This window comes from Parasteatoda tepidariorum, chromosome 3, assembly GCF_982258835.1.
Source record: "Parasteatoda tepidariorum strain Cologne lab strain chromosome 3, Ptep-v5.0, whole genome shotgun sequence".
Taxonomy (NCBI): domain Eukaryota; kingdom Metazoa; phylum Arthropoda; class Arachnida; order Araneae; family Theridiidae; genus Parasteatoda; species Parasteatoda tepidariorum.
Window position 1 is genome coordinate 6,289,855 of NC_141757.1, and position 17,412 is coordinate 6,307,266.

At 30.4% G+C, this 17,412-nt stretch overlaps 1 protein-coding gene across 1 annotated transcript; it reads right to left on the reverse strand.

Moving 5' to 3' along the window:
* Positions 1–9,409: 9,409 nt before the first annotated feature.
* LOC107439623 (uncharacterized) lies at positions 9,410–15,175 on the reverse strand. Its single transcript, XM_043041405.3, has 3 exons — positions 15,035–15,175; positions 12,093–12,185; positions 9,410–10,124 (listed from the first exon to the last, which is right to left on the reverse strand). The coding sequence occupies exons 1-3, from the start codon at positions 15,044–15,046 to the stop codon at positions 9,561–9,563; spliced, it is 669 nt and encodes a 222-aa protein (XP_042897339.2). The 5' UTR covers positions 15,047–15,175; the 3' UTR covers positions 9,410–9,560.
* Between the last annotated feature and the right edge of the window lie 2,237 nt (positions 15,176–17,412).

Here is a 17,412-nt window from a genome sequence, read left to right on the forward strand (position 1 = left end):
AATAAAAAAAATTATTGCCAAATGTAACTTTAGAAATATTTTTTCTTGACGTTTAGCCATGATACTATTTATGTTTCTTATTTGCATTTCATTTTTTTAACCATGAAAAAAAAATCGTTTTTTTAGTGAAAACTGTCTTGGATCGTAATTTAAAAACTCATTACTGCATATCACATTATTTTCGTTGCAAATAGGTCGTTCGTAAATCATGTCGGATCTATTCCTAATATTAAATGTCAAGTTGACGGAGTTGAAAACTTTTTAACTAAACTTCTTTCTTGATTGACAGGAGTAAATAAATTCTTCCTTACAAATAAACTTGACAAATCAGGAGGCAATATGTCTGGAAGTCAAAATGATGAGTTCTTTTATTGGAGCGCCATTTTATTTAACCCTTTTCCTTTTGGAAAATACGTTATAGAAAATAAAAATAGTACTCTGAACAGATCTTTCTAACTTTTAAATGTTATTCAGATAAAAACATTATACTTAAAAGCGTGAAAAATTAAGTTATTTTTTTATAGAATGTCATAATGTTTGAAAAAAGAATTGTACAGCTTTTGACTCAGTTTGATTAATTTATTTAGAGTCGATTATTGATAATATTTTTAGAGCACTTTATGCAATATTACAGTACCTAGCCAAATTATTAGACACGCTATAAGATTCTTTGCAAAATCTTCATTATTAGGTGATTACAACGATGAAACCGGTTTATAATTGTTTACGTCTGTTTATCAGTTGGTTAATGTTGTAATGCAATGCGTTAGTAATAAATACAAATAGGAAGTATATAAAAAATCTCCTGAATAAAAACCCATTACATGTATGTTTAAGTGTAAAAGTATTGCATACAAACATGCTATTATTAAAACACTACAGCGCGTCTGACAATTTGGTCTAATTACTTTAATATACTAATATAATGCTTGATATAATAATTATTCTATATTTATATAATATATCGTCTAATTTATCCAATCGTGGAATTTATATTATATGTCGTCTAATTTAACCCACTGATACACGAACGTAAACAAGTGCAAACCGGTTTCAGTCGCCGCGTAAAAACAATAAACTGTATAGTATTACCTAAAAATTAAGATTTTACATAGAATCTCACAGTGCGTCAAATAATTTGGCTCGAGACTGTCTAGATATATTTAATTATTGTTAACATATTACTAATATAATAACGCTCGCATTTACATGTTACATTTACGTGCAGTACATTTCAATAGATGAAAAAACAGTGAAAAAGGAATTTTTTTATTGACTTGAAAGTCTTCTCCGCGCGATATTGAATAAAATAGCACAAGATATCTAATTGAAAATTTGCATTTTTATGGAGCAGATGTAAATATTTTCGAATAAAAATGAATGGAAAATCTAGGATAGTTTTATTTTATTTCGAGTTATTTAATTTTCGACTCTCTGTAAGAAAAACTTCAAAAATCAGTGATATCAAACTCAATTATGTTAGTTCTTTGGAAAATTGGTAAATTTATTTACTGGCAGCGAAGATAACACACCTGCTATTTTTTAATGCATTCACAAGTGTGGTTGGAATTCGTAAGTATTTGCATTTGCAAAATGTACAATATGCTTGAAAGCTTAATTTTTATTTTGATAAATAAAGTTGGCATCGCTTCCTCAAAAAGTTGAAGTTGCTTTCCCAAAAGACTATTTTTTTTCTCCATATTAACACATATACTGTGAAATAAGCGTTAAGCAGAATTTTGATGAGTAAAAACTCCGACGTGATGCTTATTATTGTTTTGGAAATGAACAACATCTTGTTTTCTAATTTATTTTCTTATCTTCTAATATTTACATCTTATTTTCTAATATTTAGTGTACACAATGAGTAAAGTTATTTTGAAATTATAACTTCTTATTGGCTAAAAACTTCGCAATAAATAAATGTAAAAGTTTTGTTTAAAAAAATACCTATTTTATACTTTTCTTCTTACAAAGATATCTAAAAGTATTTGTAAGAAATGAAATTTATTATTACGACGTCTTATGGTTGAATATTTTTATGAACTTGTTATTTTAAACTAGGGGGCTAAGCCTTCTGTTCGCTACCGCTCACCAACCCCCATGATTGAACAGCCGACCCAATTTTTGGGTTTACGACTACTAATGTTCAACTCCGTAGCCTTGTCATTTTGAACCCAATCCAGAAGACAATGAAACTCCTGGATCAAGTATTGGAAGAAATTTGCCTTCGTGGAGGACTTTCTGATGGAATTAACCCGCATTTGCATTACAAGGAGGGGAAGATCACGAGAACCTCCCATGGTTAGCCTGACTGCAAGAGGACTCTAACCCATGATCCGTCTACCACTGAGGATATTTCATGTCAGCTCTATGGTCGGTGCAAGCCGGATGCGGAATTCGTATTGACCAGCCATCGTAGGAATCGAACCCTGGTTCACCTCATTGGAAGACGAACGCTCTATCCCCTGAGCCACTGCGGCTCTAATTATAGTTATTATAGGATTTTAAATGGAATTATTTGAACGTTCATGAATTATATTCTTATATATGGACTAGAGAGCTAAGCTAGAAATCTAATAGTAATTTAACTATATATATAAATCTAATGATGATGTCCATTGTTGTCATTATATTTTTATTGGCCGCAAAATTTCATGGTAGGATGCAGTTTTCCCACACTTAATTTTCATATTGGTTTGGTAGTCATCAGCATAGAAGTCATAAATTGTTTTCCCAAAAATATGTTTGCGTGCCTTGTTCAATCCCTTCCTTCTCGCTCCCGTGAAAATGACGGGGTGAGGTTTCGCCCTCTAGTTCTCGCTTCCCGTGATATTTCTTTTCCGGGCTGTAGTGTTCAGTAGTAACGCGCCAATAAGAATAAAACTAATTCATTTCTTCTACTCGGAAAAAATTTTATTTCTCATTTTGCACACCAGATGGCAGTACCAGGATATTTTTAAGGTAATTGTAGATAGTTAGTCAATTTTAAACTAGATGTCAGCTCTAATCAAATACGTGTATTTATGATATGTGATAAAAAAATAGGCACTTTTATGACCGTTTTCTTGAAAATTAACTTATCGTTAAGGGGTTAAAGATATTTACTAGTACTGCTATTATAACGTTATTGAATTTGTTTGTTTTCTAAATTAAGAGTTTACGATGATTGTTATTTCATTATTAAAATAACGTAATTCTACGTTACATTTTAAGATAAAGATGTTTAGATTTGTATCTGATCTTATTAATCGTTTCACAGTTATTATTTTTTGGTGCAAATTACGTAAATATACTATTATTAATTACGGGAAGAGATTCGTTAAATGATTTAGAACTTAAATTTTAGCTTCATGCACAAAGTAATGAATGCAGAAATTGTATTTAAAATATACATCCATTCGTTTGGTAAGCAAAAATAATTAAATTATAATTATGAACTCATCAAATTTGTTACAACTTTTGTACTTTTAATTTTAAATGTCATTTTTAAAAAAAATGATTACTTGGAAAAATGGTTATACTCACTAATAGATTTTAAATGGACGCGGGAAGTAGCGGGGCAAGGGTTCTTTTTAGTGCATAGGTTTCTTTTAAGTTGAATAATTTTAACTGTCGAGCAATCATCGGGGCTGGAGAGCGTTAGCGAACAGGGGTCTTAGCCCCAGTTCGCTAACGCTCGATAAAAAATATCAAAAAATTTGAAATATCAATAAATATGTGCAAAGATTACCCTATTCATTACATCATTTTCATTAGTGAAACAACAATTAAAGGTAATTAACAGTATTTCGCAATTACGACAGCAAAAATGTCAAAATTCGAAGAGTAGTAAATGCATATATTCTCTTAAAAGGGAAAAGAAAAAAACTGACAAAACCAAGTAATCTGCTTCCGAAAAAGGAACCGAAATGTTAATGTTGTGTCTCTTGAAAACTAATTTGAATTGAAAATTGAATTAATCCGTTATTCCTGCTTTTTCCGATCATTATGACTTTTATTGTTAAATGAGAGAAATGTATTAAAGTTAATAACATTTGGGACTTGTAATTTTCCCGTTTCTTTCCTTGTAAATACAATTAAGGATTGTAATTAAATTACTTTCTTGTTAACGCGTTCTTAATTTAAACTAGAAAAGAAAAAAAAAAAGAGAACATTTGACTCTAGTTTGGAATTCAAATGAGGTGGGGGAGAAAAACCACATCCTAATTAAATCTTAATTTTTTTTAAAAAGGGAAGCAAAAACATAATTTAATCTTTTATTTATGTTTGATTCTTAGTTAATCAACCAAAAAAAAATTCGGCGAAATATTGGATTATTGATTTTTTTTTTCACTTAAAAGTAAAAATATCACGGTTATGTGAGAAAAAAAATCTTAGTTGAACATAGTCTCGTAACGCCGCTCAGTTAGTGTGGTGGTTGGAGTACTACCACGGCTCGGACCGAAGCTCGAATCCCCATTCTAATCTTGATGACTTCTTGATTCTTCTTGAATCATTCTAAAATCTTAATGACTTCTTGAAATGTACGTTCTCAAATCGTATCTTAGTGGTTTTGAGTCCAGTCTGATATAATTATTTAGGTTTTTCATAACCGAGAATCGGCTAGCACCGTCGTAGAACTTTTCAATCTAAATTAAGGTAAAGTATGGCATCCAGGCGTCAGAATTACATTTGGATCAGAATAAAGGATGAATCCCCGAGCCGTGATGGCGCAGGGGATAGAGAAATCGCCTTCTAATAAGATAACCCGGTCTCGAATCCCAGCCATGGCTGGTTGATACGAATTCCGCATCTGGCTTGCCCCGACCACAGTGCTGACGTAAAATATCCTCAGTGGTAGACGGATCATGGGGCAAGGTCCCTTTGCCACCAGGCTAATCGTAGTTTTTCCTCTCCATGTAGCGTAAATGCGGGTTAAACCATCAAGAGGTCTTCCATTAAAGCAAATTTCTCCCAATACTTGAACCAGGACCACTCTTGTCTTCTGGATTGGATTCAAAATTACAAGACTATAGAGTTGAGCATTGATAGCCTTAAACGTGAAATAGGGTAGACTGTTCAATGACGGTACTGAGGTACTTCCATCCGATTACTCTCACATTTCATGTGACAGATAATTCTAGCATGTACAGAACACTTGACTCAATTTGACTTCCTTGTATACCCAAGTAAAATTTTTTGATGGTTTTCCATTGATGGACCAACATAACCTTGATGGTAACCAACAATAATTCCATCATGAACCGTTATATTTTTTGATAGTAACCAACACAAGTAACCATCACCTCAATGTTGGATGATGGTCCAACATAAGAATAGAAACTTGTTTTTATGGTTTGTTCATGTTGAACCATCAGAAATTGCCATCATAGTTTCTTAGAAATCAAATATTGGAACGATCATGAACCACCATCACCCCAATGTAGAAATTTGGAGTGTGTGTAAGAATGAATGTATTATGATCCAACATAAAAAAAACCAAATTGTTTGGATGGTACATTCCTGAGAACCAACAAGAATTCCCATTAAACTATCATTGAAATGCACAATTGGAACCATCACGGATTGTTGGTCCTTGAAAATCAAACTTCCCTTGATGGTTAACCATCATAGTATTAAGGTAGCATTTTCCATCATGGAATGATGGAAGTTTGTTGGCATATCAAGAACCATGAACTCAAAATGAAAAATGTTGAATGTTGACCATCAAATGATGTTGGACCATCATGAATCCCACTGAAACCAGCATAAACCATCAAATTTTTTGATGGTACCATCAAAACTTTTGACTTGGGTACCCCTCTATTACACTCTTGTCTTTGTGACGTGTCTCGTGGTCTCCTGTAATTTGCATTTTATTCTTGTTTGATAATTCTACAGTGAAATTTTTGCTTCACTGTTCAATTTCCGTGTGACTCTGCATTATCTTTAGTTTATGGACGCTTAGGAAAATTTGCCATAGAGAAACGTAAGGTAATCTATGGCAACCTATGGTTACCATCGAAATTTGTACAGCAAAATACCATACGCCTATGGCAGACCTGCCAACTTTTAATCCCTTCCATTATCATTTTTCCCAGTGGTATTACAATGGAATTAAAATTTCAATTTTAAGCAAAAAAAATACGTTGTATTTAAAAAAAATTAAGCTGACAGCAATGATAGTAACGCATATTAATATATGTGCTTGATTTTTTTTTAAGAATAGTGGTGATCAAAATCATTTAAAAATTAAGTTTATAAAAGAAAAAATAGTATATATTTACTACCACTTTAAATATGAAAATAAAATTTTGCGTAAAAGTTGGGAGGTATGCTATGGTAACCATAGAGATCTGTATGGTATTTATATGGTACAACACCATAAGCCTAATGCAACCATAGAAATTTGTATGGCAGTAGACCATAGGCTTATGACAACCATAGAAATTTGTATGGCAGGATACCATAGGCATATGGTAACCACAAATATTTGTATGGCATTTATATAGTAAGACTCTATAAACCTATGGTAACCATACGTATCTGACTAGTATTTACATGGCAAGACAATCCCTTATGGAAATGTACCATACACATATGGCAAATGTATTGGAACTTTTATGGTAAATTACCATGAGATTACCATAAAATGGCTTACTTTTATGGTAATCTCATGGTAAAATACCAAACAGTTATATGAAGGTAACACATACACATGGCAAACGTATGGAAACACACCATATATACTTACTCATATGGTAAATGTACCAGTAATTTTTCTTACGTTTTAACGAGTGTTCTTATGTATTTTATTTTAGTTCTTTTTATTCAGATGATGCCTTTTCTCATTTTATGTAATGTTATCCTTTCCTTTGCTTGCATATCGTTTTACCTTTTTCCTTCCTCTCTTTCTTACAACGATGTCTTATTTTAAAATTGTAAATGTGATACACAAACATTGTTCTTTTTTTTTTATTCATATTATTCGATATTCATTTACTTTTTCCTATTGCGTTATAGTCATACATAAAAGAGCTATTATGGTCTTAATTTTTTTTTAAATTTAAGATTTTTAAAGGATAATAAAAATAAATAATAAAAATAATTAAAAAAGAATAAAAAGGAAAGAAGAATAAAAAAGGAATAAAAGCAAGTTATAAAAAATAAAAAAATTCAAGTCAATTTATACTTAGGTCAACATAGAAAGAATTTATTTTAGTTAGTTTTTATTCAATAATTACAATTTCTTGCCCCCTATAAAACTAAAATGAATAAATTACATTTAATGAATGAATTAATATTTGAAACAACTGTATTAACATCAACTGTCATCCACTAGAAGCTTAAAAAAATGTATTTGAACTTGAGTGGAGATGAATAAAAAATATTTCATGAATGATTGAAAATTTGAACAAGATATTGGAAGAGTGTGAACTAATAGTAAGGAATTGAATTAAATGATATTTAAATGAGTTTTGAGAAAAAAACTTTTTAGCTTGTACACGAATATCAAACTGTTTACAAAACTTTTCCGGAGTGTACGAAATGCTGACATTGTATACAATGCCTGGCGATTTTAGGAAAGTTGGAAATATGAGAATAACAGGGATTCGAAAGAAACATTTTTCGAAAGAAACATTATGTATTAATTTTTTCCTCGCTTTATTTTTTTCATTTTTTCAAATGTTAACTATTAAATTAAAAAAAATGTTTTCTTTATACAATTTATTTTATTGAATGTTTAGATATTATTAATAATATTAAATGTGAGAAACACTACTGTGGAAAATAACTTGCAAGAGTATGCCGGTTAATTACCTACAGTTCCCAGACTAGCTATTATCCTAACTAATCCCTTGTTATAGACCAGGGATGGCGAACGAATGGCACCCGTGCCATTTATGGTACGCGACACAATATTTTGGGCACGCCACCGATCGCAATTGTTATTGCACTATGAATTGTTATTACACAAATGTCACACACTATGAAGCATATGTAACAATTAAATTGAAATTCACAAAAAACAAACGAAATAATAAACAATTATTAATAAAAAAATTAACAATTAATGCTAAAAGAACAATTAATAACCATAAAAAAAACAAGCTAACAATAAATAACTAGCAAAAAAATCAACAGTCCTGCTTAAACTAATATCTTACAACCTAATATTACGTTATTTGTCATTTAATCTGCAATAACAGAAGTCTCACTGATGAAGTTAAAATTATTTGACGGCATGTCTGTGATTTCATTAAACAATTGTTTAGAAAAAATGGCACGTTGGTGTATAAAGGTTCGCCACCCCTGTTATAGACGGTAATTGCTAAAAATGTATACCTTTCTTTTTAATGAAAAAATTAAAATATGAACCTTTTTGTTGTGTGTTGTCCATTATACTCTTTTGCAAATATTAAAAATATAGTTTTTTAAATTTTTTCTCTTTAAAAACATGACATGCATAGATCGAATATTAACCACCTTTTCTTAATCCCCTAGCAACAAATTTAACTTAGTCCTCCCAGTTGGGCTCAACATTGGCTCAATATGGATCCTATATTAACATGCACCGAGGAATTAATATAGGGATTTTTTAATATTGGTGCCATATAGGGGCCGGGCTAGTCTGGTTGGTAGGGCACTGAGACCCTGTCCAAGAGTTCGTGAATTCGATCCCAGATTCGATCCCAGCCGGCCGAAGACTCCCCGTGCAGTAAATGGTGACTAACGAACTTCAAAGATGAGTCGCAAAGTCCTCCATGTTCCCATAACAAATCAATACCTTTGTGGGGGGTACTGATCCAGGAGTTTCTTTGTCTTCTGGATGGGTTCAAAATGACAAGGCTACGGAGTTGAACATTAGTAGTCGTAAACCCAAAAATTGAGTCGGCTGTTCAACGACGATTGTAAAATAAAATAAAAATTAAAATATTGGTCCTATATAGGGGCAATCTCAGCCATTGGCTGATTAATAGCTATAAAATATCGAGTCAATCTGATAATTCTATATAGGGTCGATATTGGCTGTAAAATATCGGGTGAATCGGACAATTCTATGTAGGGCTAATATCGGGAAAATAACTGCTTTTTGAACCCTTATTGAGTCAAGATTCGTCCAATGAGGGCCCAAGTTATTTTGCTGATAGGGTATTTTGATGAATCCTGTACCAGCTAGCGTGAGCTATCTAATGTGAACAAGTCAGCCCATGAACATTTAGTAATGTTTAAACAATAAAAGTAGAGTTTGTAGGATGCCAGTCAACAAAATGTTAAAATTGGAATTTTTTTTATTTTTTGCCTTAAGTAAAAAAAAAGTAATTTCGAATTCTTCTCAAAATGGGCAGTCGGGTTCTATATGTAGATTTGAAAATGCAATACGCCGTTTAATGAAAGACCTTAGTATCTATAAACACAACAACCATTTCGTGTAAAAAAAACTTTTATTAGTTAAAATTTCAACAAAAAAATAATTCGGTGAAAGCGTTTGAAACAAAAGCGAATTCTAAAAAAGCTCAAATCCAGCTGAGCATCCAAAAAATCAGCTAAAACACAACAATGTCCAACTGCAGCACTTAGTGCTTTCCCATAATGAAGCTTTTTCCTCCAAGCACACTGTGCCCGTAACCGAAACGGCTGATGACTGGATTTACAATAAAGGGAGCTGGATAAACGTGTGTGAAGGGTGACATAGGAACTATGTGTACTGGAGCTGCAGGTACAGTGTGGACAATGTCTACTCTACTACTATGACTCTGAGCGACAGGTGAGAAAGCGACTCCGATTGGAGCTGGGTGAGCCACTGGTGGAGGACGAGCAACAGGAGCTGGAACAGCAATAGGAGCTTGTTCTGGAATTGGGGCTGGTGCAATGGGTTCTGGAGCTTTCGGCATGTCGTAAGGAGAATCGATGACAGCACCGGCTGGAGCGCTGAAAGCAGTTCCTGGTTCGTTCGTTTTGACCACAGCCCGGAAGCCTTGTTTGTCAGCAATGTAGTCTACGGTGCGGGATCTGCCATCTGTATCTCTCAGACCATAGGAGCCTTGCTTGTTTCCGTCAGCATCTCCCGTTTCACGTCGGAAATTGGAAGCACCTTCAGCATCCGTGATGTCGTAACCGAAGTCGTAGTTACCGTTGTTCTAAAATATAAATAGAATCTGATTAATATTCGTTTTCTAAATATACTCCTTATTCCCCAGACCGTGTTTCTTGCTTTCCACGGTAGGGGGCAGTATTTGTAGAAGTTGTTTCAACTTCCGGTTGAAGATTCAGGTCGAAGAATTTCTACTGGTGTAAACTAAATTACGTAAATCCACATCCAACTATCAAGTAACTGCACATCAATATAGAATAATTTCCTTAAGTACTTTTTTTTCATATCTTCATCTGATACTTTAAAATAAATAATAAATAGAAAGAAATATTGGGACAATCAAAAATCCCTGCCAACGCCATCTATGAACACTAAAGAGACTCAAATAGAACAGTTTTAAGTTAGTTTAACTCCATCCCTCAAACCACAAACATGTAGATTTCGAATTCCCCCCACTTAAGTTTTGTTTTCTCCCCCATTGTATTAATGCTTTATTTTGTGATGTTTTATGACTTGTAACTGAACATTTTATGTCCCATTAAAATTCTTAAATCACACCATTGATTAGAATTCTTTGAGTCGCATGGCACCACAATATTAATTCCGAGTATATACCAACAAACCCGGAACGTCAAAAAAGAAATAGTTACGTCAATACAAATATAAAAATATAATACGAATATAAAAATATACGAATATAAAAATTACTGAACATTACTATAAAAATTATTTTGAACTAAATGAAAAACTGAATCTCTTATAGTAAAATTTAAAACAATGACTAACGCTTAACCCATCAGAAAATTCCATTTCGTTTTTTGCTCACCCCTATTTAATGAATGAATTAATATTTGGAAAAACTGTATTAACATCAAGTGTTAATACACACTACAAGTTCAAAAAATGTACATTGAATTTGAGTGTATGAATAAAAAGTATTTTATGAACGGGTGGAAATTTGAACAAGATATAGGGAGAATGTGAACTAATAGTAGGAATCATATATGGCAGTACTTTTACTTTCGTTACTTGTACCGCCGGTACAAGTAAAAAGTACGTACTTTTACTTGTACTTCGTTACTTTTTAAATTTAGTACTTTTACTTGTACTTTCGTTACTTTTTAGGGAAAAAGTACAAGTATTTGTAACAGAAATATCGAATGAAATCGTTACTTTTTTCTAAAACTCGGTAAGCTTTCTAAAAAAAAAAAAATTAAATTAAGAAAAAATACTTATGTTTTCTTAAATTTATAAAATTAATGTGCAATATATATGCATTCACAGCTGACTTCGTGTTTAAATACCTTCTGTTTCAACGTATACTGCATATTCAATTATTTTTTACTACCTCAACGATCACAGAGCTATCTGAAACTCCGTGTTTGCTTTGTTTATGTCTGTGCTTTTAAAACACGTTTCTAAAGAGTAAAACAATTTTAAATCAATGGTAATTTAAATAAATAAAAATAATAAACTAAAAATTAAAATCAATAGATAAAATTTCTTTTTCGTGCTAATCCATAAAAAGTTTAATATTAAGATTATATTTGATTTCAAAATTATATTATACGATTATATTATAAAATTATATTATAATATTCTTCCGAATTTAAAAATAAATTAATATCCATAACTTTCAAAATTAAAAATAATTAAACAAATAACAACAATTTTGCAAAAACGTTAAAGAACATAAGAATATTATTCAATAAAATTTTAGGTTACTTGGAATTTTCGATTTCCTAGAAATGTACTTTTAAATCGTTACTTTTTTTGTTCAGTACTTGTACTTTTACTTTTTACTCGCTACTTTTTAAAATAAGAACTTTTTACTCGTTACTTTTTTTAAAAATACTTGTACTTTTACTCGTTACTTTTTAAAAGTAACGTTGCCATATATGGTAGGAATACAATAATGTATTATTAAAATATTTTGTAAAAAAATATTTTTTTTTGTATATAATCTAAAATTTATTTGAATGCAGTTATATTAGAATATCGTGCTAATACTTACATCTTGGCGCCTTGTTGTGGAGCTAACCCCTGTACTCACTAGACCGATGCCAGTAGCTTGGCAGGCGACTACTACAGCACAGAGAATGGTAATCTGAAACAAAATATAAATTATAGATCTATATTCCAAATAATCCCGTTAGCAGGGAGCAAATCTGCAGCACTTCCTTCATAATTACAAATTTGTCTGTGACCTCAACTGTCAGACAAAGAGTCCCATGTAAACCTATAAAGGTTTGTAATAGGGTTTACGTGTAAACCTTCCAACCTTAAAACGAGATCTGTGACAATTACCTTTATCCAAAACTTTGGAAAACTACCTTCTAGAAAGAAAAAAAAACTTTTTGTTCTCTATTCAGCTATTTTTATTAAAAACAACTTTAGTGATGTTTTGAAAAGGCGATTTTTCCCCATATTTGTTTGTTTAAAAAGAAAACTTTGAAGAAAATAATATGCAGTCGTCTATAAGATATCCACTTATGATAACCCAGTTTCCAACTAATCATTTCAGTTGTTTTCTACATTTTATTTAAAAATAAAATCATCTGTTATGTGATATTAAACATATGTGTAAAATATAGAAATGTAAAATTATTTAAAAATTTTCTTCTATGTTATTTTCTACATTATCATTAAATATTTAACCAAAAGTTACTTCAAAAGTTGCTTATATTTAACCAAAAGTTACTTCGTACTTTTTAATGAAACAAAAAAAATCATTTGTAGAGCAAATCTTATTCATTCCTTTGAAATACGAAAAAAAGTTAATAAAATAAACAAAATTAAAACAAAGTAAATAAAAACCTAAACAATCTACGATATCGTTAAATATTTAATCTAAAACTACTCTGAACACCTTGATAATAAAAATAAAATCGCCCTTTGTAGAATGTTAATCACCTCGTTGAAACACGAAAAAGAAGTAATATAATAAAGTATTAAAGTATTTCACTCTAAAATAATATAACAAAATATAAAATAATGTCAAGTATAATACTAAGTAATGCTATTGCAAGGGTAGTAACGGTATCTTTGAGAAATAAATAAAAATTGTAATCCAGGTATTGTTTTGTTTTTCCTCATTTTAGAGCAAAATAATATGGTTGCGGAGGAAATGATATAATATTTGCAAGCAAACGATTTTAAAAATGAAACATCTTTTGGAATCATCTTCTAATGTTACTTCTTACTTTTAAAAAAAAACTCAAATTTACAATACGTAAAAAAATCACCCGTTAAAATTGTGAACAGTTCATAAATTATTGAGAAATTTTTAAAAAAATTGTAACCTAGGAACTGTTTTGTTTTTCCACATTTTAGAGCAAAATAATATGGTTTCGAAAGAAATAACATAATTTTAGCAAGCAGACGATTTCAAAAATACAAGTTTTCAAATTGTTTGCTTGCAAACGATTTCCAAAATGAGTGATCTTTTGGAATCATCTTCTAATATAACATCTAAATTTTCAAAAACTGCAATTTTAAATACATTAAAAATTCTCTTTTAAAATTATGAATGGTAATCAAAGACAGGGTGATATAAAAATGCGTAACTCTGTTTGTTTTTCTACATTTTAAGGAAATTAATTCGGTTGTAAATGAAGGAATGCTAGCTCAAAAGATTACCGCATTATTACTGGAACATCTTAGGTATAAACATTTGTAATGTTATTTTATTAATTTTTTTTTAACCAACAACAAAAATAGTTAGTAAATAAATATATCGAATTTGATCAAAATCAAATCTTAAAATAAATGTTACAACAATACGAAACTTTATTTTAATCTAAGTCATTTTTTAATTACATTACCTACCATCAAAATTCAAAATGTAAATGAGTGTTCTTTTTGCTCTCAACTTTTTTTTAGTGTTAATATATAGGTATTTAAATGTATGTTGAATTTTCGTAGTTTGATTTATGAGTGCTTTTATGCCGCTCCCTGTACTATTTTTAAATTGCAATCTTTACTTTTCGTTTCCGTAATCTTTTTCTACTTTTAGTTTTAGACTAACTAGCATTGTTAATATTAATTATCCAAGTAATGAAACTATTTTATTATTCTTAGCGTTCAATATTTATAATATTGTTATCGGTAAAGCAATCGTATTTATTTAGTATAGATATTATCATTTCCAAATTATTTTTGTCCTATTTTGAATTTTTATTTATTTTTGTACCTTATACTGAACTGTTAAATTTTGAAGAAAAAAACTGTCACATTTTGATAGAGTTACATGAGGCAAGTTGATACATATCTAAAATAAGTGAGGTATGAGTTTGTTTGTTATTGTAAACTGGATGATGTTTTCCTGAATGTTGTCTTGTTTCAAATTATTTGGAATTCTAAAATTTTTTAAAAAAATATTCTGGTTGGTTCACTAAATTCAAATTAATTAGTTTAAATTTCTTAACTTAATACGACGCTAATTTCTAACTTTAATTATTTAAGTTAGTAATTTCTTTCTTTCTATATAATCAGTAATTTAAAAAAACACATAACCAGTAACGTATTTTAGTTTTTTTTTTCACCTGAAGTTGTAAGTATTTTCATTTTTATCCTCTATTTAAAAAAAATAGCAAAAATAATCCGAAGTTGTAACCAATCAAAATAATACTACTAAATTAAATTTAGGTTGATGTTGTTTTTTAACCTGAAGCTGTAAATATTTTGCGGTTTTGTTATTTTAAATTTATATAAAGTAATTTCTTTAACATTATAATGGTGATTAGATTGAGAACAAAGAATAGATAATAGATTTTTATCCTCAATTTTAAAAAAAATAGCAAATATAATCACTCAAAATAATACTACTAAATTAAATGCAAAGAATAACACTCAGTTACAGTTAAGCTCCTGAACGTCAGGGGTTTCATAAAAAGTCAAAATCGAGTGTATGTTTTTCGCTCAAAAGCTCTGAAGTCAGAAAACAGAACAACTTACCTTAGAAATCATTTTCAGTTCTTAAATTTACTGACCGCTTATGTTATGCTTTGCTCTGATGTAACTAATGCTTTTATACTGTTTTCCGGAAGGTCGTTTCGAATGCAACATTTTTGCAAAATCGTTTGCATCTACTTGACGTCACTAGCGTGGGGCGACAGCAAAAAGAAATAAACCAAAAACACATCCTTGACGATCTCCCATCAAATTTGACATCACCAAAACATCTCAGCTCAACTCGAACAACATAATCGCCCATTCTTCGCATCATCACCATTTTGTTTTAAGAATCTAATGATTAATTGCCCAAAATCGAAGGTTGGCTCGGGGCGGACGAGGCCAACGACTGAACGTTCGATAGCCAAGCGAGAAGTTGAAAAATATGATTTGTGGTCAAGCTACGCCCAGGATTAGATTTATAAAATCAATTTCATATTAAGAATCATGATCTGGTTCAGACGTCGATGTTTGTCATTGATGAATTATGAATGACATATATGGATTATTCTTCAAAACCTTAGGGCTATAATTCTTCTACGTGCTCGTGGTTGGATGCCGGCAATAACTTCATCAGATGGGCTATATAATGACCTTGGAAATTAACAACATGTAATTAAAAGAAATTACTTAATAGCCTTTCAGTTAACAAGATTTTTTTTCCTTCCTTCAATAAGTTCGATTCAAAATTCATAACGCTTTCGAGCAAGCATGCAGAATTTATTGAATATTAAATGTTTCCTTAGGAAAATATTGAAATTATGTTAGAATTCGTATGTTTAGTATTTTTGAAAAAAATTTTTGGAACGTTTTGTTATTGTAGAAATAGTGTGTGGGACGTTTTTATTATTGCGTTGTAAAATATGTTAGAAACAGCAAAAAGCAGACATTAGCGTCTTATTATACAAGTGCAAATCACAGTATTAAAACCTGGCATCATGAATATTTGAAATGGTTCTGGGATTTTAATTTATTTCCTTTAGTTGAAGAATACTTTTTAGAATTATTGCTGCAAAGTTCGATTTTTGTATAAGTTATTGCTCTAAGTTTCGATTTTTGACGATATCTCGACAAATGACGGTTACTAATTTTACGATATGTAGACAAATGACGGCCTGCATTTTTAAATTAAGGAACATCATATGTATGAAGTGTGCTGATCCAAACATTTATCTGTTATTTATCCACTAATGCATCGAAAAAAAAGATTTAACATTACAGAAAATATATCAACTGTTCTTTTTTTTGCGATTTTCCGTGCTTTAACGCTTTAACTAACAAAATGGAGTAAAAATAAGGAGAGAAAAGTACAACTAAAGCGATAGTTAAAATTGGTATTTACTAATTGGAAGAAATAGTTATTCAACTAATTGGTAAATGTTTGAATCATGGAATCAGCGTATTAGTGAATAAGTGAATCAGTAAATATGTGAATAACTTAATCGATGAAATAGTGGTTCAGTGTGCTAGTGAATTTAAAAATCAATAAAAAAGAGATTCATTATATAAGTAAATAAAAAAGTTTATAATCTTATAAAATTACTACCAATAGTGGTTTCTTTATTAATTTATTATTTCATCTTTATTAGTTTGTATTTCTTACGAGCTATTCTTAAAACTGTTCATTTTTAAAAGCATATTATTAAAAGTTCGCAACACTATGTATGTACAAGCGTTGCTATGAATATTCATGTCTATCCATGTATGTTTATTTTTTTCCCATTATGCTTATTTATTTTTAAAAATGCTTACTTTTCAAAAGCATATCATTCTACGTATACGTCACTGCACATTTGCAACCGTTAATTCTTGATACAGAAAGCAAAAAAGGTAACAACATAAGTTGGCGTTTGAGTGAATTAAAAAGCAGTTTTTCTGGAAATTAGTAAATGATCCAGTATATTAATGAATAAGTGAATCAGTTAATCTATGTTAGTTAAAAGTCCAAGCTCGATGAAATTTGATGTCATCGTTTGCTTTTTATTTCTTCGCGCATTATAGGAATTTATAAATTTATGTAAATAAATTCTTATTAACTCTGTATTTTCCTTCATCAATAAAAATTTATCAGGAAAAATCCTTGAATCAAAGTAACAGTGAATGGGTAATCAGTAAATGAAAAATTCGAAGAATTGCTGAATGGGTGAACCAGTAAATGATAGAATCGGGAACGTTATGAATAGGTGAATCAGTAAATAGGCAGATCAAAGGGATAGAACAATAAATGATATTATGAATAGTTGTTGATGAACTAGTAAATATCTAAAGCAGTTTATAAACAAACAAAAAAAAAGATCATATGCTTAGAAAATTTAGTATGATGGTCAACAACCGCTATTCCGTTTTGCACTTCAAATCAGAATTAGTTAGAGATGTCAGTG

Bases quoted from the DNA above. Each gene is read 5' to 3' on its own strand.
- LOC107439623 (XM_043041405.3), bottom strand. The intron at 10,125-12,092 runs GTAAGTATTAGC...TTTATATTTTAG, and splicing joins CCACAACAAGGCGCCAAGAT to AACAACGGTAACTACGACTT.